This window comes from Mirounga leonina, unplaced genomic scaffold, assembly GCF_011800145.1.
Source record: "Mirounga leonina isolate KUSES-001 unplaced genomic scaffold, KU_Mleo_1.0 Mir_166, whole genome shotgun sequence".
NCBI classification, from domain to species: domain Eukaryota; kingdom Metazoa; phylum Chordata; class Mammalia; order Carnivora; family Phocidae; genus Mirounga; species Mirounga leonina.
Window position 1 is genome coordinate 32,523,805 of NW_023270418.1, and position 25,631 is coordinate 32,549,435.

Genomic DNA, 25,631 nt, shown 5'->3' on the forward strand with positions numbered 1-25,631 from the left:
AATAATGTATGTAGAGTGCTGAGCACATAGCTACCATTACAGTGGTGATGATACAGTGAAGTATTTATGTTTAGTTTTGTCTAATCAAAACCATACTTTATTCACCTTTCTGGATGCTGGAGATAGAGAATTGCATTAGTTGGGGTCTCCACCCTCAAGGAGCTCAAACAGCTTCATCTGGTTTTGTGACAGACTCCTCTAATGAGTGAAAGAATCGTAGCTGGGAAATTCTCTAGATCTCCAGATTCCAGGTATAGCTGATAATGGTGTTCCAAGTAAAGCCCACTCTCTGGCTCTCTTTGCTCCAATCGGTAGGACTGGCTTTTGTGGAACTAAAGGATAATATGAGAAAATAAAGGAGATCACGGGTGATATTATTATACAGTGGCTTCTGGCCAAGATGGAGTGACAGGAACTAGATTTACTCTCCTGACTGAAATAACAAAAATCCAGACACAACATATAAAACAATGGTTCTCAAGACATTGGGCATCAATGAATAGAATAGTCTTTCCTGAGACATGGAAAATAAATGAAGTGAAGTGAGCCCTAGGATTACCCTAACATACTGCCTAGAGAAAGTACAGAGGCCATTGAACAAGGAGAAGGTATCTAGGCAAAGCCTAGTGGTCTCCCTGAGTTGAATAGATGAACCTGGGAGTTCCAGGATGCCAAGGCAGCTAAAGTTTTCAGGGTAGAGTACCAGAAAAGAGAGAGCTCCATAGAGAGAGAATTCTGGGAATCTGCAGGGTTCCTTCTCTTTTATTCAGATGAGAATGAATCAGCTCATTCTTGTGAAGAAACTATTCAGGTAAAGAACCGACTAGAAGGATTAAAGCGAATAATAGAGTTTACACGGGGCCAGGAATAGTGCATATTTCCATCAACCAGAGAAGAAAGCCTTATAATTTATGGAACATCATGTAGAATACTAAGAAGGGACTTGCCTTGGAAATGGAGAAAAATTAAACCTCTGCCTAATAAAAACACTCCCCTGGTCCTGCCTAACAAAGCTTAAAAGCAGAAGCAAGATGTAGAGGAATCAAATTGTTTCCAAGTAATTCAATAGCATCACAGAACAAAGGTCACGAATATTTATAGGACTATTAGAAATAATAGCGCCCATCACGGTAATATTCACAGTGCCTTGCATCCAATCAGAATTAACAGGCATGGTGAGAAGCCAGGAATATTCAACCCACAATGAAGAGAAAACCCAAGTCAGTTGATCAATCAATCATTGAATCAAAACTGATCCAGAACTGACACAGAAGATAGAATTAGTAGACAAAGACATTAAAAGATTTATTATTATAATGTATTCCATATGTTCAGGAAGCTAGAGGAAAAACTGAACATATTAAGTATAGTGTGGAAGGTATAAAAAAGACCCAAAATGAACTGTAAAGATGAAAACTCTGATGTCTCCAAGGTGGACATTACACTGAATAGTACGTATGGCACATTGGACACTTAAGGAGAAACACATAGCAGTAGAAACTATCTGAAATGAAACACAGAGATTTAAAATAATAATAATAACAACAACAACAACAACAGTAGGGGCAGCTGGGTGGCTCAGTCAGTTAAGCATCTGACTCTTGATCTTGACTCAGGTAGTGATGTCAGGGTCATGAGATTGAGTCCTTCATTGGGCTCCATGCTCAGCATGGAGTCTGGTTAAGATTCTCTCCATCACAAACTAATGATGTACTATATGTTAGCTAACTAAACATAATAAAAATAAATAAATAACATAAAATAACTTAATCTGTTAAAAAAAAAGATTCCTTCTCCGTCCCACCCCTCCCCACTCCACTCACCCCACCACTCATACACGTGCAAGCTCTCCCTCAAAAATAATTAGTTAATTAAAAGGGTGAGATTTCTTTACAAATAATAATAAAACATAGAACATCTGTGAGTTATGGGACAGCTTCAGGTAGCCTAAATATATGTATAATTGGGGAATCTGAAGAAGAAGTGGAGGCAGAAAATATATCTGAGCGAAAAATGGCTGAAATTTTTCCAAATTTGATGGAATCTATAAATCCAACAGATCTAAGAATCTTAAGAAACACCAAGCCCAAGAAACAAAACTACACCAAGACACATCATAATTAAATTGGTTAAAACCATTGGTAAAGAGAAAATCTTAAAAGCAAACAGGTGGGGAAAGCTTATTTACAAGGAAACAGATAAACATTACAGAAAATTTCTCATCAGAAACAGTATAAGCTAGAAGAAAACAGAGCAACATCTTTATAGTACTGAAGAAAAAGCCTTCAACCTAGGATTCTTTACCTAACAAAAATATCTTTTAAAAAAGAAAGATGAAATAAGGACTTTTTCTGACATAAGGAGTTGAAAGAATTCATTATCAGATGAGAAATGTAAAGGAAGTCCTTCAAGTAGAAGAAAAGTGATACCAGCTGGAAACCTGAATCTACACAAAGAAATGAAGAGTACTGAAAATGGCGACTACATGGATAAATATAAAGACTTTTTTCTTATTAATCTCTTTAAAACATAATTAACTTTTTTTTTTTTTTTTAGAGTTTATTTGACAGAGAGACAGCGAGAGAGGGAACATAAGCAGGGGGAGTGGGGGAGGGAGAAGCAGGCTTCCTGCCAAGCAGGGAGCCCAATGTGGGGCTCAATCCCAGGACCCTGGGATCATGACCCGAGCTGAAGGCAGACGCTTAACGACTGAGCCACCCAGGTGCCCCAAAACATAATTAACTTTTAAAAACAAAAATAGCAATAATGTATTGTGAGGTTTATAACCTATGGTGAAGTAAACTGTATGATAACAGCACAAAAACCAGGAGGAGAAAAATGGAAATATACTGTTGTAAGGACTTATACTGTATGTGGAGTGGTATAATATTACTTGAAGGTAGACTGGTAAGTTAAAGATGAAAGGAACCATCAAAATAATACAAGGAGTTGCAACTATTGAGCCAAGAAAGGAGATAAAATGGAGTCGTAAAAAATATTCAGCCCTCCAGAGAATGAGAAGACAAGCCACAGACTGGGAAAAAATAATTGCAAAAGACACATAAGGTTAAAAGACTGTTATCCAAAATATACAAAGAACTTTTAAAACTCACAATTAAAAAAATTTTAAAACAGGCCAAAAACCTTAACAGACACCTCACCAAAGAAGACACAAGATGGCAAATAAGGACATGAAAAGATGCTCCACATCATATGTCATCAGGGAAATGCAAATTAAAACAATGAGATATCCCTACATACCTATTATGATCACCAAAATCCAGAACACTAATAACACCAAATACTATAATGGGAGAGGCAAGGATGTGGAACAGTAGGAACTCTCATTCATTGCTGGTGGGAATGCAAGATGATACAACTGCTTTGGAAGGCAGTTTGGTAGTTTCTTAAAAAACTAAACATACTCTTTACCATGTGACCCAATAATTATGCTCCTTGGTATTTATCCAAAGGAGTTAAAACTTAGATTCACATAGAAACCTGCACAGAGATGTTTATAGCAGCTTTCTTAATAATTGCTAAAACTTGGCAGCAACCAAGATGTCCTTCAGCGGGTGAATGGATAAATGAACTGTGGCACATCCAGACAATGGAATATTATTTTACACTAAGAAGAAATGAGCCATCAAGCCATGAAAACACATGGAGGAAGCTTAAAGGCATATTATTAAATAAAAGAAGTCAATATGAAAAGGTTACATACTATATGATTCCAAGCATATGACATTCAGGAAAAGGCAAAACTATGGAGACAGTAAAAAGATCAGTGATTTCCAGGAGTTAAAGGGAAAGGAGGAATTAATATACAAAGCACAGAGGACTTTTAGGGCAGTGAAACTACTCTTTATGATTCTGTAATGGTGTGTACATGTCACTATACATTTGTCCAGAGCCATAGAATGTACAATACTAAGAGTAACCCCTAATGTAAACTATGGACTTTGAATGATAATGATATGTCAATGTAGGTTTATCATTTGTAACAAATGTACCACTCTGATGGGGGATGTTGATAATGGGAGAGGCTATACATATGTGGAGCAGAGGGCATATGAGAAATCTCTGTACCTTTTGCTCAGTTTTGCTATAAACTTAAAACTGGTCTAAGAAATAAAGTCTGTTTTTAAAAATAATCAAAAAGAGGAAGAAGAAGTAAAGAGAACAAAGTACAGATGAGACAAATAGAAAGCAGTTAGCAAGATGATATATTTAAACTCAGCCATATCAATTATCGTATTAAATGTAAATGGTCTTTACAACTATTTACATTAAAAGGCAGAGATTGTTAGATTGAATAAAGCAAGAGAACTATATGCTGCCTATAAGAATCCACTTTAAAATAAAGACAGAAATAGGGCCGCCTGGGTGGCTCAGTCATTAAGCGTCTGCCTTAAGCTCAGATCATGATCCCCGGGTCCTGGGATCGAGTCCCACATCGGGCTCCTTGCTCAGCGGGGAGCCTGCTTCTCCCTCTGCCACTCCCTGCCACTCTGCCTACTTGTGATTCCTCTCTCTCTCTGTGTCAAATAAATAAATAAAATCTTTAAAAAAATAAAAAATAAAGACAAAAATAGACCATGTAAAAGGATAGAAAAAGATATACCATGTTTAAGATATATATTATATCACTAATAAAAAGAGCACTGAAGAGGAGTACCTGGCTGGCTCAGCTGGTAGAGCATGTAACTCTTGATCTCAGGATTGTAAATTTGAGCCCCATGTTGGGTGTAGAGATTACTTAAAACAAAACAAAACAAAATCTAAAGAAAAGAACACTGATGGGGTGCCTGGGTGGCTCAGTCGTTAAGCATCTACCTTCAGCTCAGGTCATGATCCCAGAGTCCTGGGATCGAGCCCCACATCGGGCTCCCTGCTCCGTGGGAAGCCTGCTTCTCCCTCTCACACTCTCTCTGCTTGTGTTCCCTCTCTTGCTGTGTCTCTCTCTGTCAAATAAATAAAAAAAATAAAAATAAAAAACACTGAAGAGGCTATAAAGTAGATTTCAGAGCAAACAGTATTACTAGGGATAAAGAGGGTCATTTCATAATGATGAATTCCATACAGTGAGTACAGTGTAATGAAGATAATAGCCCCAAATATTCATGAAACTTTTTTTTAAGAAAGTGGGTTTTTTTTTTTTAAGATTTTATATATTTGAGAGAGAGAGCATGAGTGGAGGGGAGGAGCAGAAGGAGAGGGACGAGCAGACTCCCCACTGAGCAGGGAGCCTGATGCGGGGTTTGATCCCAGGACCCTGAGATCACGACCTGAGCTGAAGGCAGATGCTTAACTGACTGAGTCACCCAGGTGCCCCCATTCATGAAACTTTTGAGAGAACTTTAAAATAAATGAAGAAAACTGGTAGAATTGTAAGGAGAAATAGACAAATCCACAATTATATTTGGAAATTTCAACATACTTTTGTTAACAATTGATAGAACAATAGACAGAAAATCAGTAAGTCTATGGAAATCTTAAGTAACACTATGAATTAACTAGACCTGAGTGACATTCATAAAACACCCTGCCCAACCACAGCAGAATATTCTTCTCAAGAACAAAAGGGACATTTAACAAGATAGACAATATTCTGAGCCATCAAATACATCTCAATAAACTTAAAAGAATTCAAGTCATATAAAGTATTTTTTAAAAAGATTATTTATTTATTTGACAGAGAGAGACACAGCGAGAGCAGGAAAACAAGCAGGGGGAGTGGGTGAAGGAGAAGCAGGCTTCCTGCAGAGCAGGGAGCCCGATATGGGGCTCGATATGGGGCTTGATATGGGGCTTGATCCCAGGACCCTGGATCATGACCTGAACCAAAGGCAGACGCTTAATGACTGAGCCACTCAAGCGCCCCATATAAAGTATGTTTTTGACCACAGTAGGATTTAAGTAAAATCAATGACAGAAAGATATTTAGAAAATTCCAAATATTTGGAAATTAAATAACACTTATAAATAACCCATGTGTCAAACACAGAATCAAAAGAGAAATTAGAAAAATATTTTAATTTAAATAGAAATGCAAATTATCAAAATCTGTGAGCTGTCTCTAAAGCAGTACTTAGAGAGAAAAATGCCTGTGTTAGGAAAGGAAAAGGTCCCAAATCAATGATCTCAGCTTTCAACTTAAACTAGAACAAGAAGAGCAAATTAAACACAAATTAAACAGAAGAAATTAAATAATAAAGTCATGGGGCGCCTGGGTGGCTCAGTCGTTAAAAGCGTCTACCTTCGGCTCAGGTCATGATCCCAGGGTCCTGGGATTGAGCCCCGCATCGGGCTCCCTGCTCCGCGGGAAGCCTGCTTCTCCCTCTCACACTCCCTCTGCTTGTGTCCCCTCTCTTGCTGTCTCTCTCTGTCAAATAAATAAATAAAATCTTTTTTTTTTTTAAAGATTTATTTGACAGAGACAGCTAGAGAGGAAACACAAGCAGGGGGAGTGGGAGAGGGAGAAGCAGGTTCCTGGCTGAGCAGGGAGCCCAATGCGGGGCTCGACCCCAGGACCTGGGTTCATGACCTGAGGCGAAGGCAGACGCTTAACGACTGAGCCACCTAGGTGCCCCTAAATAAATAAAATCTTAAAAAAAGAAATAATAAAGTCAGAGTGGAAGTCAGTAAAATAGAAAACAGAAAAGCAGTAGGGAAAAATCAATGAAACTTAAAGGTGGTTTGTTGAGAGGATTAATAAAAATTTTTTTTCAAGATTTTATTTCTTTATTTGACAGAGAAAGATAGCGAGAGAGGGAACACAAGCAGGGGGAGAGGGAGAGGGAGAAGCAGGCTTCCCGCTGAGCAGGGAGCCCGATGCGGGGCTCGATCCCAGGAGCCTAGGATCATGACTTGAGCCAAAGACAGATGCTTAACGACTGAGTCACCCAGATGCCCTGAGAGGATTAATAAAATTGATAAACATTTAGCCAGACGAATCAGGATAAAAGAGAGAAGATACAAATTTCTACTATGGGAATTAGAGAAGTGACAATCAGATATTAAAAGGACTATCAGGGGGCGCCTGGGTGGCTCAGTTGGTTAAGTGACTGCCTTCGGCTCAGGTCATGATCCTGGAGTCCTGGGATCGAGTCCCACATCAGGCTCCCTGCTCAGCAGGGAGTCTGCTTCTCCCTCTGACCCTTCTCCCTCTCATGCTCTCTGTCTCTCATTCTCTCTCTCGCAAATAAACAAAATCTTAAAAAAAATAAAAATAAAAATAAAAGGACTATCAGGGGCTATTATAAACAATGTTAAATGTTACCATATGTTAAATGTTAAATATCATATCAGGAAATTTGACAACTTAGATTAAATGGACAAATTCCTTGAAGGACAGAAATTACTAAAGTTCACTCAAGAAGAAATAGCTCTTGGGGCACCTGGGTGGCTCAGCGGTTAGGCATCTGCCTTCAGCTCAGGTCATGATCCCAGAGCCTTCATCAGGCTCCCTGCTCAGTGGGGAGTCTGCTTCTCCCTCTCCCTCTGCCCCTTCCCGCTCCTTCTCCCTGCTCATGTGCACGCGTGCTCGCTCGCTCTCTCTCTCAAATAAATAAAATCTTAAAAAAAAAAGAAGAAATAGCTCTATATACCTGGTCTATTATACCTGTGTCTATTAAAGAAATTGAATTTATAGTTAAAAACCTTACCTTAATATTGAGACTATTTTAAAACTCTTAAAACTTAAGCATAAGAAAACCCACTTTTTAAAATGGGCACAAGATTTGAACACACATTTCACAAAAGAAGATACACAAACAGCAAATAAACGTACGAGAAAGATGCTTAACATTAGTCATTAGGGAAAATGCAAGTTAGAAGCACATTTCACACCTATCTGGAATGAAAAGACTGACCATACCACGTATTGGCAAGGATGTGGAAGAACTGGAACTCTTATCCCCTATTTGTAGGAATAAAAAGTGGTACAATCACTCTGGAGAACATTTTGGCAGTTTCTTAAATAGTTAAATATATACATCATATCCAGCCATTCTGCTCCTCTAAGTATTAATCCAAGAGAAATGAAAACATATATCCACACAAAAATTTATATACTAATGTTCATGGCACCTCTGTCATGTAACCCCAAACTGGAAACAACCCAGTGTCAACAGGTAAATGGATAAGTAAATGGTTCATTCAATGGAATACTACTTGGCAATAAAAGGAATGAACTGTTGATATACACAATAGCATGGGTGAATCTCTAAATAGCCATGCTGAATGAAAAACCTTGAAATATTGGATCAGGTATGATAGCATCCAGGAAAAAGAAAAGCCTTAAATACAAAAGGATATACTGTTTGATTGCATTTATATAAAAATTTTCAAAATGCCAACTAATCTTTACTTACAGATTAGTGGTTGCTTAAAGATAGGTAAAAGAGTTGGAGGGAATGATTATGAAGGTCAGAGGATACTTTTGAAGGTGATGGATGTGTTCATTATCTTGATTGGGTGATGGTTTCACAAATACGTATATATGCCCAAACTTACCTAATTGTACATTTTATATAAATGCAGTTTTTGTAAGTTATATTCCAATAAAGTTGCTATAAAAAATTACAGATACTGTTTCTGACAAAATAATAGGTCCTTTTGCACTTTTGCTATTTCTTTGCCTGATTAGATGGAGAAGTTTAGGTGCCTAGACACCCAAGGATCACAGCATCTTATCAATTTGCTTATCCTCCTCTGCTTTATAGTTAGAAAGGCTAGAGAATGGGAGTGAAATCCCTATAAATGCTCCCTTCACCACACCTTTTATGTACCTTCTAGGAAGCCATTCCTTGGAATGCATCTGCCATTCCCTTCAACTAGTTCACTGCAAATACTCTTGCTGGTTTCCCTCCAACTTGGAAATCTGTTGCCCACAACTTGAACAAACTAATTTCCACAAACTTCATGGTTTAAAAACCAAAAATTTATTATCTCATGGTTCTGGAGTCCAGAAGTCTAAAATCAGGGGCACATGGGTGGCTAAGTTGGTTAGGCTTTGGAGTCTGATCGCACTTCAGGTCTTAATCTCAAGCCCAGCATGGAGCCTATTTAAAAAAATAATAAAAAAGAAGTCTGAAATCAAGGTTTTAGGAGAACTCTAAAGGCTCTAAGAATCTTTCCATTCCCCTACCAGCTTCTGGTGGCTCCAGGTGTTCCTTGGCACAACACTCCAGTCTCTGCCTGAATCTTCAACACATGGCCTTTCTCCTGTGTCTCTCAAATTTCCCTCTGCCTCTTTTATAAGGACACCTGTCATTGGATTTATGGCCTACTCTAAATCCATGATGATCTTGTCTTGAGATCCTTAATTACTTTGGAAAAGAACTTTTTTTTCCAAATAAGGTCACATTTACAGGTTCTGGGGGTAAAGACTCGGACATACCTTTTTGGGAGCCACTGTTGCATTCACTATAGCCATCCACACCTTCAGATTTCTAGGGATGGGTTCAGGGTAAGGCATGTGCCGTTATCATAGGGCCTAGGATATATGGGTGGGATCTAGAAATGTTTCATCCTGTGAAGACCTTTTGCTTGGGCCTCTCTGATATCCTAGTGAGATTGCAAAAGGAAATGATCTCCCCTCTTTTGCCCCATTCTGTTGCCATAGTGATAGCTCATAGCCTCAGGGCCATTCATAGTCCAATTAATTTAGCAGATGGGTAGTGAACTCAAGGTCGTAGGTCTTGGAAGGAAGGAACATTCATTGAATCCTTAATCTGTGCCAAGATTTCCACTTTAATATCAAAAAGATCCTACAAATAGGTTGTAATTTTCCCATTTTATAGATGGAGAGACTGGTTAGAGAACTTTCCTGATTTGCTCAGGATCCCATAGTGAGCAAATGTCAAGGCTAGGCTTTGCACTGAGGTCTCCTTGTTCCAAAGCCTAGTAACACTGTTACCATATAGGACTGGTACAGGAATGTTCCACACCATATAGCCCAGGGAAGATGAGTGATCAGAGGCACTCATGAGCAGAACCTCTGCTTCTGCACTCAAGATCATTACTGTTTCCCTCTGGTGATGTCCTTTTAATGATAAATAACTTGTTAGTGGCACAAGAGTGGCACCCAATGGCTTCAGCTAAAAACTACAAGATCAATGATGATAGGTCAAATTCTTTTACCCCTGGACAGTCCCTCAGTTTCCACTTTTATTTTATTTTTTTAAAGATTTTATTTATTTTTGACAGGGTGAACAAGCAGGAAAAGCAGCAGGCAGAGGGAGAGGGAGAAGCAGGCTCCCCACTCAGCAGAAAGCCCAATGTGGGGCTTGATCCCAGGACCCTGGGACCATGACCCGAACCAAAGGCAGACGCTTAACTGTCTGAACCACCCAGGCGCCCCAGTTTCCACTTTTATTAGATAAAGTAGAATGGCTGAACTCTTGAATAATATAGAGTAAAACAATCTATGGCTATTATATAGTTTATGGAGAAGTAGAAGAAATGAGAGAATATGTATTTAGAGTTTTATAGAATAGGAAAAGGCCATGCCTGGAGTGAATATTTAGGGGTGTTGGCACAAAGGACGTGGGCCATGAAGGAATAGACAAAGTAGTTCTCCAGGGCTAGTGTCACAGATGTGTGTAGCAGCTGAGAACATAAACCCATAATAAATAAGAGCAGTAACAGGGAAGTAGTTTTGTTAGGAAAGGTATTGTTTTCTGGGGGTGGGGGGTAGACCAGAATCAAATGTCTCACAGTGTTAAATCCAAGGAGGTGTATCCCAGAGATTGGGCTGTCTCATCTGGGGGGATTGATGATGAATGAAGGGTATGCAAGATTCATCTAAGGCTGAGAGCCTTAAATCTGAGTGTGGTTATTTCCTTGGTGATGCCAGTTTCAGGATAGGAGAAAGGTTTGTCTATTACATGAGACTTTCTTTTTTTCACACCATCAGGGCCATCTTTACCCTTTTGTGTTCCTTGGAATGTACTTAGACGTTGAAACTTGATTTAGTAAATAATACATGATAAGAGTACTTTTTGAGTTAGAATTCACATACCATTAAATCTACCATTTTAAATTGTAGGATTCAGTGGCTTTAAATATATTCACTGTGTTGTGCAACAGTCACCACTAAATTCCACAATATCTCCATCAGGCCAAAAAGAAACCCTGTACCTATTTGTACTCAGTCCCAATTCCCCTCCTCCCATCCTCTGGCAACCACCAATCTACTTTCTGTCTCCATGGATTTGACTATACTGGGTATTTCATGTAAATGGAATCACATAATAGGTAGCCTTTGGCTTCTTTCACTAAGCATAATGTTTTTAAGATTCATCCGTGTTGTAACATGTGACAGTGTTTCCTTTTTATGGTTGAATAATACCCTTTTGTATGGATATACCACATTTTTTCTGTACATCAGTTGATGGACATTTGTGTTACTTGCACTTTTGGTGATTATGAGTAATACTGTGAACATTTATGGGTGGACATATGTTTGTAATTCTCTTGGTTATATATCTCGTAGTAGAATTGCTGGGTTATATGGTAACTCTGTGTTTAACTTTTTTTTTTTTTTTTTAAAGATTTTACCTTTAAGTAATCTCTACACCCAACATGGGGCTCGAACTCACAACCCTGAGATCAAGAGTCACACGCTTTACTGACTGAGCCAGCCAGATGCCCCACTATGTTTAATTTTTTGAGGAACTTTCAAATTATTTTCCAAACTGGCCATTTTACTTTCCCACCAGCAATGTATAATGGTTCCAATTTTTCCACATCCTCCGAGTATTGTCTATTATTATTGTTGTTGTTGTTACTACCACCACCATCCTACTGGGTGTAAAGTGTCTCATAGTTTTTTTTTTTTTTTTTTAAAGATTTTTATTTATTTATTTGAGACAGAGAGAATGAGAGACAGAGAGCATGAGAGGGAGGAGGGTCAGAGGGAGAAGCAGACTCCCTGCCGAGCAGGGAGCCCGATGCGGGACTCGATCCCGGGACTCCAGGATCATGACCTGAGCCGAAGGCAGTCGCTTAACCAACTGAGCCACCCAGGTGCCCTCTCATAGTGGTTTTGATTTGCATTTCCCTAATGAATAATGATGTTGAGCATCTTTTCATGGGTTTGTTGGCCATTTGTATCTCTTCTTTGGAGAAAGGTCTCCAAATCTATCAAACCCTTTTTTTTTTTTAAAGATTTTATTTATTTGACAGAGAGACAAAGTGAGAGAGGGAACACAAGCAAGGGGAGTGGGAGAGGGAGAAGCAGGCTTCCCGCGGAGCAGGGAGCCCGATGCGGGGCTCGATCCCAGGACCCTGGGATCATGACCTGAGCCGAAGGCAGACGCTTAACGACTGAGCCACCCAGGCGCCCCTATCAAACCCATTTTTTAAAAAAAGATTTTATTTACTTATTTGACACAGAGAGAGCACAAGTAGGCAGAGTGGCAGGCAGAGGGAGAGGGAGAAGCAGAGAGCCTGCTGAGCAGAGAGCCTGATGCAGTGTGGGGCTTGATGCCAAAACCCTGGCATCATGACCTGAGCTGAAGGCAGACGCTTAACCGACTGAGCCACCCAAGTGCCCCAAACCCATTTTTAATTAGGCTGTTATTTTACTGTTGAATTATAAGAGATCTTTATTTTAAATACAACACCCTTATCAGATACGATTTGTAAATATTTTCTCCCATTCTTGTGGGTTGAGTTTTCGCATTATAGCACCCTTTGAAGCACAAAAGTTTTTAATTTTCATGAAGAGGAGGTCTCTTTTTATGTACTTGTATTCTTGAAAAACAAGAAGCTAGGAGGATTGGGTTCTTATCTTAGTAAGAACTTTCGTTTCTCTGTCCAAATCAAACCAAGTGTGGCAAGGCTTTGAAAGGCTACAGAGGACCACAGAATGTGCCCTGTGGCCTCCCAGGTTTGACCTCAGGCAGTTACATGTTGAGCACTTCCCTGTGCAAGGTACACTATGCTAGCTGTAAAGGGATGCAGGCACAATGAACCTTACCTTTCAAGGAATTTAAAGTGTGGAAAATAGGGCGCCTGGGGGGCTCAATCGTTTGACTCTTGATTTTGGCTCAGGTCTTGATCTCAGGGTCGTGAGATTGAACCCTGCGTCGGGCTCCGCGCTGGGCATGGAGCCTGCTTAAGATTCTCTCTCTCCCTCTACCCTTCCACCCACTTGTGTGTACTCTCTACATACCTAAATAAATAAATAAAATCTTTTAAAAAAATAATGTGTAAAACACACAAACAAAAATGATAAACAAGGGCAGGCAGTGCATCTTCAGAGCCCAAGGAGAGGCAGATGGTAAGCAGGTGACCAGAATTCGGAGGAGGAAGGAAATGCCTGGAGTGCCTGGAATGGGTTGCAAAGGCTCTGACAGAAGGAAGCTTTGATTGGAGCTGGGTCGGGGACTCACATGAGCCAGAAACAAGTACGAGGGAGTTCTAGGTGAGGGAAGACAGCCCTGTGAGGTCAACACAGCCACCAGGCACACTTGTCTCATTGGGGCTTTTTCATGTTCCTGCAACACTCACTTAGTACTTCTGATTTTTAAAGCAGCTGCTCCCAGAGAAAAATGCAGAGCAGAGCACAGAGGATGCACATGAAAAGAGCAGCCTGGAACTCCTTGCAGGTAAGGTTTCAGCTTTTCAGGTGAGCCCAGGACCAAAGCTGAGAAGTAAAAAATGTTGACTTCAAGCTTTCAAACTGCATCTTCCACCACAGCAAAATCCTGGGATTTGGTTGGCTCCCACTGCCACTAGGGGTGTTCTGGGGCAGCAGGGGGCATTCTCTCCCTAAAGCTGGTATGATAGAACTAGAAATTCCTCATAAAGTTTGTGCAGTTAAAGATCGTTGTACATGGAGGGGCAGGGCCCTGAATCCAGTTCACCCCTTTGTGTCTTTTCTCGATCATTAGTGCTGATAATGCAGCTCTCCTGGTTTTGGTTACTGCTCTGTTTGGGGCTCTAGAGATTACTCCTGGGTGCAGAACACCTCAGCCTTGATGTATGTTTTGGGGAGTTGTTGTGTGTGATATGATTACACTGGTTGTTCCCCCCCCCTTCCCTCCAACACTTACACAGCCTTCAGATCCAGCAGTGGCAGAGGATGTGTGTATGGCTGGAAATCACCGTGGCCACTGGTGCCTGAGCCTGGTAGTGAGGTGCCAGGCTCTATTCTGAGGTTTTAATGATTTTTTTAAAGATTGATTGATTGATTGATTGATTTAGGGGAAGGGGTAGCAGGCACGGGGGGAGGGGCAGAGGAAGAGAGAGAAACTTAAGCAGACTCCCCACTGAGCGCAGAGCCCAATGCGGGCTCCATCTCACAACACTGAGATCATGACCTGAGCCGAAATCAAGAGTCAGACGCTTAACTGACTGAGCCACCCAGGCACCCCGATTCTGAGCTTTAAAATGCGTTAATGCTCTTAATTCTCAAAACAATCCTCTGAGGTAGTGTTACTATTCCCATTTTACAGATATGTCAGTAAAATTACTGAAGGTCACACAGGTAGTAAATGGGAGAGCCAGAATTCAAAGCTAGGTAGCCTGGCTCCAGTCTGTCTCCAAGAGCCAAGACTAGTAGGAATGCACTGTCAAAACAGTACCTGGGCTTGAGGGAATTTGGGGACTGACTTTAGCACCTATACTTTGTTGGTAAAATTCCTCTTCCAAGGTCACAACTACAACATGCTGCATGTTGTCCAGACTTAGACCTAAGAGGTGCTCCTGAATCATTCTATCAGTTGAGCCTTGTTTGCAATGTTGTGGGGGCTGTTGCTACTGAGAACCCTGCAGTGAAGGCTTGTATAAAGCAAAGAATCTATTTATATAAATATAGATTTGGAGATTTAAAAGAATGGATACAATTCAGTATTTATACAGTGAAAAGAGTAAAAAAGGAATTTCTTCCTTTCTTTAGAAGGGAGAAATTAACATTTTATCCAGCACCTTCTGTGGACCCAGGGGGATGCTAGACTTTCCCACAGTGACCACTCTGACAGTGGTCCCCTTTGGCATGGGCAGCATTGGTCCCATTTCACAAGAGGCAAGCCAGGCTCAGAGGTTGCTTTGCAGGCAGATAATCTGAATTTCAGTCTATGCTTTTTCCACTGTGCAATATAAGCCTTAAAATCTAGGTATATGTAATCCGGTGCAACCCTCTGGAAGGCTGGGTGAGCTTCTCTGCTTGATAAAGCTGCAGCTCTAGTCACCATCAATCCTATGTCCCACGTGGGCAGTTCTGCTAAAGAAACTCACTGAAAGTTGGATGATGCCACCATATATCCACGGTCTATTCACTGGGTAGCCCTTAGCTATCAGTCCTTTATGTCGTCTTCCTGGCCTTCTTGTCAGTTGCTACTCCATTCTTTAAAATGTCTACCCAGCTTCTGCCTACTGACTTAGCATCCTACTTCACACTTAGTGCCCAAACTCTCAGCATGGGGCCCCATCCCTGCTAGGCTCAGGGGTGGCATTAGCCCTACTGCTTTCTCAGAACCTACTTGCATCAGCTACCACTTCTGCACCTTTAGTTTCTCTTCTGAGTTCTCTCCCCTCAGCAGGGCAATCTCTCAGTACTTAAAAAAATCTCCCATGATCTTGAACAACTTCTCTTTCTCTCCATCACATCTCAGCCAGGGTTCTCAAAAAAGCAAGCTGTACCCTCTCCCTTTCTTCCTCCCATTCTCTAATTCTAACCCAGGGCACTTGCTTTCTTTGTGGCGTCTGCACTGCAAGGTCTCTTGTTTGGGAAGACTTCATAAGTACCAAATTGTACATTTATCTTTACTGTGCCTGAACTATTTACAGAATTCAGCACTAAAAGACTGTGACTCACCTCATCTCCCCTCTGATCTTTCTCTTCAGCCAGCTTCCTTTGGCCACCCCCTAAACGGTGCTTGTACAGCACTCCTTCCCTAGCTGCTCTCTTCCAGCCCAGGCATTGAACCTTGCCTCTGGAGCTCAAGACTTTCCAGTTGGCATGACTAGCCCAGGCCTCTCTTGAGTGCCAGATGGGAGATTTATCTGCTCACTAAGCAGCTCCATGTGGAGGTCGCATGGTCCTACCTGTCAGGCATTTTTTTTTTTTTTAAGATTTTATTTATGAGAGAGGGAGGGTGAGAGAGCACAAGCAGCGGGGAGGGGCAGAGGGAGAAGCATCCTCCCCGTCAAAACAGGGAGCCCAGTGCGGGACTCGATTCCAACGACCTGAGCCAAAGGCAGACACTCAAATGTGAGCCTCCAGGCGCCCCCCTCGGTCAGGATTAATAGCACCACTACCCATCCAGTTTTTCACATCTGAAATGAGATTCATTCAAGATGCCACTCATTCTCCTGTATCACACCTAATCTCTCACCAAGGCCTGTTGGTTTGGCCTCATGGATATACTTTTTTTTTTTTTTTAAGATTTTATTTATTTATTCATGAGAGAGAGAAACAGAGGGAGAAGCAGGCTCCCAAGGAGCGGGAAGCCCAATGCGGGACTCGATCCCAGGACCCTGGGATCATGACCTGAGCCGAAGGCAGATGCTTAACCATCTGAGCCACCCAGGCGCCCTCATGGATATACTTCTTAACCTGGTGGTGCCTCCATCCATTCCTGCTGCCTTCACTCTCTGGGGCTCTTGAGGTCTTCATGTTCCTTTTTTTTTTTTTTTAAGATTTATTTATTTGAGAAAGCGAGAGAACACGTGCCTGCATGCACAGGGGGTAGGGGGAGAGGGAGAGTCTTAAGCAGATTCCACGCTGAGCACAGAACCCCATGTGGGGCTCCACCTCATGACCCTGAGATCACGACCTGAGCCGAAACCAAGAGTCAGATGCTTAACCAATTGCACCACCCAGACACCCCAAGGTCTTCCTGTTTCTAGTTTGACTCTAAGCCACACCTGACAGAATAATCTAAAATACAAAATTAACAATACATCTCCAGTGCTTATTAAAATTCTTCACTGCCTATTTTCTACAGATAAAAATCCATTTCTTAGTCTTCTCTGATTCCTACTAACCCTTTCAGATTCATCTCCTAGACGCCCCCCACCATTTTGCATTTTATGTGGGATACTAATTAATGTCTTTGGGTATTTGCATCTTTCCACCTAGAATTCCTTTCCTTTCCCTTGTTGGTCTGGCATATTTCTCTTCATCCTTTAAAAACCCAGCTCAGACATCTCAGGGAAACTTTCTTCACCTCTAGGGATGATTAGCAGCCTCTTTCTGTGTTCTGTCCCTGGGCTTTGTACACACTTCTGCATTCCTCCTAGCATTTGTGAGCCTCACCCAGAAACAGCTCATTGAGCTACATTCTCAGGACCTGCTCAGACGGAATCTATGGGTACAAACTCACTTTAAATTTGCACAAGTCCATCAGTTAATGGGCACTGCTCAACGTACTGTGAGCTACGAAGGGAGAGGTGAGGCTGGCTTTCGGGCAGGGGGAATCACAGCTTGTCAGGGAGGGAGGAGCTGGACTCCATGAGAAATCTGTGTGCAGTGAATGAGTGGGCGTGAGCCCCAAGTGAGGACTGAAACCATTCCGCTGCCTCAGCCTTAAGGCCCGGAGCTGCGTTTTGATCTGGACCTGCCTGCAAGGAATTTGAGGTGGGGGGGCAAGAAGAGCCGGGACCAGTTCCCCCCTTTCTTCTGCCCCAAGGGTCTTTCTAGCACGGGCCGTAGGCGCAAAAATGGGCTTGTTTTCGCCTAGGGACCAGCGGGCAAGTGGAAAACAAGAGGCTCAAGAGGGGCTGCCTCCGGCAGGGCATGGAGGAGACGCGGGCCTTCCACTCTGCCAGTACCCGGAGCCCGTCAGAGGCTGCCGCGTGCCGCACGAAGCCCACGGGGCCCTCCCTGACGCCTAGCGGGAGCAGGGGGAGCCCCGGGGGCGGCCTGGAGGTAACCGGGCGAGGGCAGGGGAGGGCGCACCGGGAAGGCGGAGACGGCCGCTGTCGAAGGGTCCTCACTCCGGGCTCCCTTTCCTCCCGCAGGACTCGCTCTGGCAGCAGGAGGTCTCCAATCTATCCGAGTGGCTGAGTCCCGGCCCTGAGCCCTAAGCTGGGGAGTCCCACCCGCCCCCAACCCCAAGCCCCGGGCTTCCACGACTCCCCCGCAGCTGTTGGCGCCGCATGCTGTCTGTTCAATAAACTTGCTCGGCGCGCGCCGCCTCTGCTTCAGTGTTGGGGGCGGGGTCAGGGCGGGGCGCCCGCGCTGCCGGATGACGTCGTCCGCGCTTCCGGCACGCGCGGGTCGAGCGCCGGCGGGATCGCGTCACTGGCGCGCGCCGCGGGTCCGGGCGCGATGGCGGCGCTGGGCGGGGATGGGCTGCGCCTGCTGTCGGTATCGCGGCCGGAGCGGCAGCCCGAGTCGGCGGCTCTGGGCGGTCCAGGCCCTGGGCTGTGCTGCTGGGTGTCAGTGTTCTCCTGTCTTAGCCTTGCCTGCTCCTATGTGGGCAGCCTCTACGTCTGGAAGAGTGAGCTGCCCAGGTGCGGGGGCTGCGCGCGCGGCCGGAACCCGCGCCTCCGCGAGGCGGGGCTGTGGGCGGAGCTTGGGCGAACCGGGGGCGGGGCCGCGCTCTCCAGTGGCGGCTGTGGGCCCCCAGAACTTACTGCTCCCTCCGTAGGGACCATCCTGCCGTCATCAAGCGGCGTTTCACTAGCGTCTTGGTGGTGTCCAGTCTCTCGCCCCTCTGCGTGCTACTCTGGAGAGAACTCACAGGCATCCAGGTGCGAAGGAGGAGGCGGGGCAGAGGGCAAGAGGGGGAGGATCTCTGGGGTCTTCAGCGGGGAGAGAGCAAGACTGATGCCTCCTTTCCTGTGGCTCAGCCAGGCACATCCCTGCTCACCCTGATGGGCTTCAGGCTGGAGGGCATTTTCCCAGCAGCACTGCTACCCCTGCTGCTGACCATGGTGAGTGCTCGTTTTATTTTTCTCTTGTTTTTGGCATGATGTTCCTTTCCATGGCCTTTTTTTCTTCATTGTGTCCGTATTTTGATTGATGGGCCGCAGAAATTGTGAGATGGTCCTTGGCCCTCGGGTATGCGTGGGTGGGAAATCCTGGCTGAGAACAGGAGGCTTGAAGTCTCATGAGGTCTTTTCTGAGCAAGGGTGGTGGATTATGGTTTAAGCCTCTCCTTTGATGGCTCGTTTTTCTGTCCCCAGATCCTTTTCCTGGGCCCACTGATGCAGCTCTCTATGGATTGCCCATGTGATCTGGCAGATGGATTGAAGGTTGTCTTGGGTGAGTCCTTAAGGCTGAGGGGAAAAGTAGGCACAGGCAGCCCAGCTCAGTGAGAAGGGGAGTAGGTGGGCTCATGGCAGGACTTGGACGCGAGACGTAGGAGATGCCTGTTTCCTTATCAGTAAAATGGGAACGTGTAGCAGATGGCCTTGAGTTGGTTCCTGACATCCAGGGAGTCCCCTAGGAAGCTGCAACAGTACCTTGTGGGGACTGAAGAACATCGTTCTAACGTTTGGCTGCTTCAAGTCAGAGCTGGTTTTGAGTTCTGATTTTGATGTTTCCAGAATTTACAAGCAGGACATTCTGCCTCAGCTGCTAATACCTTTTCTTGCAGGCCTCTTGAAACAGTGTTTTGTGCTGGGTGCGATGATGAAGCTTGACTCTTCCTGTTCTCAGGAGTATTGATGCCTAATCTGAGTTTGACCAGGGAGAGGTTGTGGGAGGGGGGCCTTTGGGGCCTCTAGGATCTCTTTGTTCAAAGCTAGTCACTGATTCTTGGTCCTGAATCCCCTCCCTAGCCCCTCGCTCCTGGGCCCGCTGCCTCACAGACATGCGTTGGCTGCGGAACCAAGTGATTGCACCCCTGACAGAAGAACTGGTATTCCGGGCCTGCATGCTGCCCATGTTAGCACCATGCACTGGCCTGGGCCCTGCCGTGTTCACCTGCCCACTCTTCTTCGGAGTTGGTGAGTTTGTCTAACCTGGTCCCGTTGAGATGTGCCCAGCATGAGAGCCAAAAGTGGGGTTTGGAGCAAGGGCGCGGCCTATAAGGCAGTCGTAGAGGAATGTGACCTGGTTCTTGCCTTCCTCCCAGCCCATTTTCACCACATTTTTGAGCAGCTTCGTTTCCGCCAGAGCAGCGTGGGGAGCATCTTCTTGTCTGCAGGTGAGTCCTAGAAAGCTTGCCTGGGGCAATCCTGGGTCGGGGTGTGTAAGGGTGTCCCTGATAGCCGTTCTGGAGGAAGACTTGGGAACGGGGGCTGTAGTATTGGAAGGGCCCCTTGCCATGGGAGTTGGGGTGTAGAGGACAGCCGTAGGTCCTGGGGCAGGCAGCCACTGCCCTCGGGGAAGGGGATGTCTCTGGCTGATGGTTGTGCAGTGCTGGGGCAGGAAGAGCATGCAGGTGTGGTCACTCGAGGCCTCCCCGTCTCCAGCGTTCCAGTTCTCCTACACAGCTGTCTTCGGTGCCTACACTGCTTTCCTCTTCATCCGAACAGGTTGGTCCTCAGTCTCTCACGGGTCCCCCCCGCCCCGCCAAGGGGCTCAGGGGCCCACAGGAGTGGGTGGGAGAATGGGAACGCTGTTTGTCGTAGGAGTGGCAAGTTTCTTCCACTGTGGTCTGAGACTGGCAGAGCCAGGGCTTTCAGTCTGGTGAGGTCTGAGAGGTGGAAGAGAGCAGAGGCTGTGTGGTGTGTGTGGGGGGTCACTGATGTCCTATTTCAGGGATGTGGGTGATTAGCCCTGGAAGGGGTGCGGATGCCCCAAAAGCTGCTCTGTCTCCCCTCCCTAGGACACCTGATTGGGCCGGTTCTTTGCCACTCCTTCTGCAATTACATGGGCTTTCCTGCCGTGTGTGCAGCCCTGGAGCATCCGCAGAGGCGGCCCCTGCTGGCAGGCTATGCTCTGGGTGTGGGACTCTTCCTGCTTCTGCTCCAGCCCCTCACGGACCCCAAGCTCTACGGCAGCCTTCCCCTTTGTGTGCTTTTGGAGCGGGCAGGGGACTCAGAGGCTCCCCTGTGCTCCTGACCCATGCTCCTGACTCATGCTCCGATGAACTCTCACGGGCTCCCCAGCCCCTCCCCACCAAGGGGTACTGCAGGGGAGGAGCTGGCTGGGCCCCCGAGATCTCAGGAATTTTTGTAGGGGATTGAAGCCAGAGCTAGTTGAATCCCAGGGACCAAGAGAAAGGAGCAGATGTCCAAAGGGTGCAGCTCCTCTCCAAAGGAGGTTGAGGAACAGCTGGGAGTGAGGGGACAAGGGGCAGGTCCCAGGAACCGTGCACTCCCTTCCTCACTTTGGACTGCTGCTTTTCTGAGCTCCTCTGCCCCCATCTGCCTCTGAAAAGCTGCTCGGGGGTGGAATTTACAAAATCCCTCCCCCCAACTTCCCAGGGTTTTCTCATTGTCTTTTTGCATCAGGACTTTGTATTGAGATATTAAAGAGATTTAACTTGGGTAACATGGCCTTGGACCTTTGGAAATCAATCTATTTGGGGTCTTTTGAGTGTGCCCGCCACCTTTCTTGGCTACTTTGAACACTAACCTCTGGGCAGTTCAGCCTGGTAGGCACAATTCCCTGAAGTAAAGGACAGGATGGGGTCCTCTGATGCCTCGGGTCTGCGGCTTCCTTTCTCAGCCATGCCCCAAGTCCTAGCACAGGTGGACCTGGGACTGCAGGTGCCACACGTGGACTCGGCTCAACCTAGGGCCTCTTGGCTGTCGGGATCAGGGAACGGAACCCAGGGCCCTGACCCCAGTGATGGAGCCTCCAACCTGTGTCCCCTGAGAGGGTAGAGGGTCGACCGTAGGCTTTCCACCAGGACCTCCTCAAAGTCTACCAGCCTCACATTACACAAGGGAGAATAAACAGGTTTCAAATGGGAGAGGAACCAGCTCAGAGCCACCTGGGAGTAGAGGCTTTTCTGGCTTGGCCTCTGCCACTGTGGGTAGTCTGGTCCCTGGAGGAACTCAGAACAAGGACTGCAGCCCGGAGAGCACCAAGGACCCTGCTGAGCAACACTGGAACTCAGGGTTCTTTCTTAGAACTTTCTAGTGTTCTACCTGCCCTTCCTCTTGTTTTTTGAATGGTTTTCATTCCCTTGCCCCTGGGACTTTCACTTTTAAAAGAGTATCATGCTTTGAGGTCTCGCTCTAGACTGAAAGAGGTGGTCCCAAGTCCTGTCCCCTGAGGCTGGTGGTTGAAAGGAAATGGGTGTGCGGTCACTCCCCAGGGCACCCCCGGTTTGGCTGTGACTACACTACATTCACCTGGATCTAGAAGGTCGTCATGACAGTCTCACCTACCTTGCTGTGGAGAGCGTCCCTGTCCTCTGGCCTGTGTAGCAGCTGCTGGGAAGCCAGAGGGGGGCGAGCACGGCCCTGTTTTAGAGTGTACCTTTGGGATCTTGGGGTCCAAAGAGGAGAAAACCCAAAACTGCCCCCCAAGTTAGGCTCTGGTGCTGGGGGTGTGCTGCCTGCCTGGTCCCCTGGAGACTGGGAGACCTGGGCTGTGCTCTGCCCCTTCCTCATGCTCCTGCTCGGGAAGTGCCTGGCGCCCCCATCTCCCCTCCCTGTGGGGGCTGGGGGTGGGCAGCAGTGCAGCGACGCATGCAGGGTTGCTGCCCCCTGCGGGTGAGGGATTCTCCCGAGGGCTTGGTTATGGGAACGGGCAGGCTTAGATCCGGAGACTGAATCCAGTACTCCTCACCTCCCACTAAATCCTCACCCACAGGTTCCCACATCCAAGGGTTTTGCCCACCTCCTGGAAGTTGGCGTCTGTTTGTTTGCATGCAGTCCTCGACTGATGGGGTGGGAGGCTGGCCCAGGGTTTAGGAAGTAAAGCAGTGTGGTTGGGAAGCAAGTCCACTGACAGCTTGGGTGTGAACCCTCTGCCTCCTACCAGCTCTGGGGTCCTAGACGAGTTATTTAACCTTCCTAGGACTCCAATTCCCTTTACATAAAACGGGTGATCAAGTCACTGCGTTAATGGGTGTTCAGTGCTTAGAACAGCACCCCTCTACCCAGGTTCTCAGTACAACTACTCCTGTTTGGGATGCATGTACCACAGGCCCTCCATAGCGGCTGAAACCAACCCTATTCTCCCTCCCCTCCAAGGAGGAAGATACAACCGACCTGCCCCTGCCATGGGGAGTCCCAGCAGGCAGGCCGGTCCCTCTGCTGGGTGGCGCTGGGGTGGGGGTGGGGGTGGGGGGGCGGTGCTGCACAGGACCCGGCCGGGAGGGCAGCGGAAGCCAGTTTTATTGAGCAAAGTTCTCAGGACCGGACCTGGAGCCTAGGTCTCCTCCCAGGAGATAGGACCCCTAAACCTGCTCCCCTGGGCCTTCGGCCCACCACCTGTAGTCTCCCAACAAGGAGAGGACCCTTAATTTGGCAAGAGATGACTACGTGAGCAGCTGTCCGGCAGGCAGAAGACAGACGGCTGGAGGAGGGGAATGAGCCACAGCAGGCAGAGTGTCTCCTGCCACAAACAGCTGAGGACAGGAGGTCCCGTGCCTCTGTGCCCTCGGGCACTGGCTGGCCTGGGCCTGCCCCGGCAGCGCAGTGTCTGTGGAAGGGCCAGGCTGCCAGCCTGGGGCAAGATCACTCAATCTCCAGGATGAGGTCATCGCCCTCCAGTGTCATGTCTGTGGTTACGTGGACCTTGCGGACAGTGCCCTCCATCGGTGAAGTCACCACAGTCTCCATCTTCATGGCGCTGAGCACACACAGGGGCTGGCCCTTGGCCACCTTGGCCCCAGCTGCCACCTTGATGTCTATTACCTTCCCAGGCATGGGTGCCCCGATCTGGCCCTTCACATCCTTCAGGGCCTTGGGGTGGAAGTGCATCTCCTGTAGGGAGGGCAGAGGGGAGGAGACATGAGGCACAGGCCCTACCCGTCCCTACTGCCTGGCTGGCCCTGGAGGGGCGGGGGGGACTGTACCTTCATGGCCTGAGTGTCCTTGACCAGAATGGACCGCAGCTGTCCATTGAGCTCAAAGAAGACCTGTCTCTGGCCAGCCCGGTTCAGGTCACTCATGGCGAGGGCTTTGATGTGCAGGGTCTTGCCCCGCTCCAGCTCCACCTGCAGGGAAGGCACGGAGGCTCAGAGCTGGGGGTGGGGGACAACAGAACACACAAGTCTGGGTAGAGCAGCACCCCGACCCAGTCCCAGGCAAGTCCCCCAACCCTGGGCCTCAGCTCCTCACTTGTAAAGGCCTAGCCTCCTGGTCTGTCCAGGGTGCTTTGGGTACCCACAGCCTGTGAGGCGGGGTGACAGCCAAGCCAAAGCCTGGAGCTCTAGATGTGCTGGTGTCCTTAGGGATGCAGGAGCAGAGGTGCTGGGGTGGAGTGTAGACAGGTGCCAGAGCCACTGACCTCAAACTCCTCTGCAATTTTGGGTCCCTGCAGGAAGAGGCGGGTATTGAGGCTATCCAGGGGGCCAAAGGTAGCCGTGAAGTCCTTGAAGTGGGCAAAGACGTCTGGATATATGGCCGCTGAGAGCACATCCTCGGGGGTCACCTCCTCCCCATGCCGCTCTATCAGCTCCTTCTCCAGCATCTGCAGATCCAGTGGAGGGAGGGAGGCTCCAGGCCGCCCATCCACCCTTGGCAGGTCCTTTAGCACCTGGGGAGCAAAGCAGAGGGTCAGGTCTGATGCCTGCACCCAACCTCCACCCTCACACTGTGCTGGGCCTTCCTACCTTAGAGCGAAGGGGCTCAGGGAACCCCCCGTGGGGAATGCCAATGTAGCCCTGCAGGAACTCCACCACGGAGCGGGGGAAGGACAGTTCTTCTGCCTGGGCTTCAGCCTCCGCCCGGCTCAGCCCATTCTGCACCATGAACTGGGCCAGGTCCCCCACGATCTTGGAGGACGGTGTCACCTAAGAAGAAAAGCCCCTGGGTTAGGATGCTCGGCATCTTACGGAGGCCCAGAGGCGGGGATAAAAGCACCGGGCCTAGCTCACCTTGATGAGGTCGCCCAGCATCTGGTTGGCCTCCACATAGGCCTTCTTGACCTCCTTGAACTTGGAGCCAAGCCCCATGCTGTGTGCCTGGAAGTGCAGGTTGGTGTACTGGCCCCCTGGGATCTCGTTCTCGTACACGTCCGAATTGCCAGACTTCATGGTGGCCGTGCAGTCAAAGGCCGCGTACAATCCCCGGGCCCCCTCCCAGTACTCACTGTAGTCAAACACATGCTCCAGGGGCACCCCTGCAGGGAGGCCAGGAAAATACGCTAAGCTCCCAGGTGGCCTCCCAGGACCCCAGAGCCAGCTCAGGCCCCGTCTCAGATGTGGGTGAGGAAGGCAAGGTCAGGAAACATCTGGATTCTAGCACAGGCCAGACGCCACTAGGACTGCTGAGGACCACACCTGTGAGGGGAGTGGCCAGGGACTCCCGCTGTTCCTACCTGTGTCCAGGGGAGTCCCTCGGGTGCAGGCCACCAGGGCCCCCATGCTGGGCTGTGAAGTCATCCCGGACATGGAATCAGCTGCCACATCTACCACATCGGCCCCAGCCTGGGCACAGGCCAACATAGCTGCCACACCTGCCCCCGATGTGTCGTGGGTGTGGATGTGCAGCGGGAGGTCGGGGAATCGGTCCCTGAGGGAGCTGACCAGCATGGTGCAGGCCGTCGGCTTTAGCAGCCCTGCCATGTCCTGGGGCAAGAAGGCAAGAGAAAGGCGGTG

At 47.1% G+C, this 25,631-nt stretch overlaps 3 protein-coding genes across 14 annotated transcripts in view; 2 read left to right on the plus strand and 1 right to left on the minus strand.

Moving 5' to 3' along the window:
- CUNH11orf80 (chromosome unknown C11orf80 homolog) overlaps positions 1 to 18,208 on the plus strand; it is a 97,383-nt gene extending 79,175 nt beyond the window's left edge. The window contains exons 13-15 of the mRNA XM_035013363.1: positions 13,544 to 13,619; positions 17,697 to 17,884; positions 17,977 to 18,208. Coding sequence (XP_034869254.1) covers positions 13,544 to 13,619; positions 17,697 to 17,884; positions 17,977 to 18,042 — 330 coding nt within the window. The 3' untranslated portion in view covers positions 18,043 to 18,208. The remainder of the gene's footprint in view (positions 1 to 13,543; positions 13,620 to 17,696; positions 17,885 to 17,976) is intronic.
- Positions 18,209 to 18,286: 78 nt separating this feature from the next.
- RCE1 (Ras converting CAAX endopeptidase 1) lies at positions 18,287 to 21,403 on the plus strand. 4 transcript variants are annotated; one of them, XM_035013364.1, is made up of 8 exons: positions 18,287 to 18,471; positions 18,609 to 18,711; positions 18,811 to 18,894; positions 19,147 to 19,225; positions 19,744 to 19,911; positions 20,040 to 20,111; positions 20,325 to 20,442; positions 20,736 to 21,403. In XM_035013364.1, exons 1-8 carry the CDS (start codon positions 18,287 to 18,289, stop codon positions 21,094 to 21,096), a joined length of 1,170 nt encoding a protein of 389 aa, XP_034869255.1. In that variant the 3' UTR covers positions 21,097 to 21,403. The 4 variants fall into 4 exon arrangements, with proteins under 4 accessions (XP_034869255.1, XP_034869256.1, XP_034869258.1 ...); XM_035013365.1 differs by having other exon boundaries at positions 20,380 to 20,442; XM_035013367.1 differs by having other exon boundaries at positions 20,336 to 20,442; positions 20,736 to 21,086.
- Positions 21,404 to 23,183: 1,780 nt separating this feature from the next.
- The window catches only part of PC (pyruvate carboxylase), a 96,580-nt gene continuing 94,132 nt past the window's right edge, over positions 23,184 to 25,631 (minus strand). For all 9 annotated transcript variants that reach the window (XM_035013351.1, XM_035013352.1, XM_035013356.1 and 6 more), the window contains 6 exons: positions 25,352 to 25,601; positions 24,909 to 25,153; positions 24,645 to 24,824; positions 24,320 to 24,568; positions 23,886 to 24,026; positions 23,184 to 23,793 (listed from right to left, as the gene is read on the minus strand). In XM_035013351.1, the coding sequence (XP_034869242.1) occupies positions 23,545 to 23,793; positions 23,886 to 24,026; positions 24,320 to 24,568; positions 24,645 to 24,824; positions 24,909 to 25,153; positions 25,352 to 25,601 (1,314 nt within the window). In that variant the 3' untranslated portion in view covers positions 23,184 to 23,544. The remainder of the gene's footprint in view (positions 23,794 to 23,885; positions 24,027 to 24,319; positions 24,569 to 24,644; positions 24,825 to 24,908; positions 25,154 to 25,351; positions 25,602 to 25,631) is intronic.

Bases quoted from the DNA above. Each gene is read 5' to 3' on its own strand.
- RCE1 (XM_035013364.1), top strand. From the start codon at position 18,287: ATGGCGGCGCTGGGCGGGGATGGGCTGCGCCTGCTGTCGGTATCGCGG. The intron at 18,472-18,608 runs GTGCGGGGGCTG...CTCCCTCCGTAG, and splicing joins TGGAAGAGTGAGCTGCCCAG to GGACCATCCTGCCGTCATCA. The intron at 19,912-20,039 runs GTGAGTTTGTCT...CCTTCCTCCCAG, and splicing joins CCCACTCTTCTTCGGAGTTG to CCCATTTTCACCACATTTTT.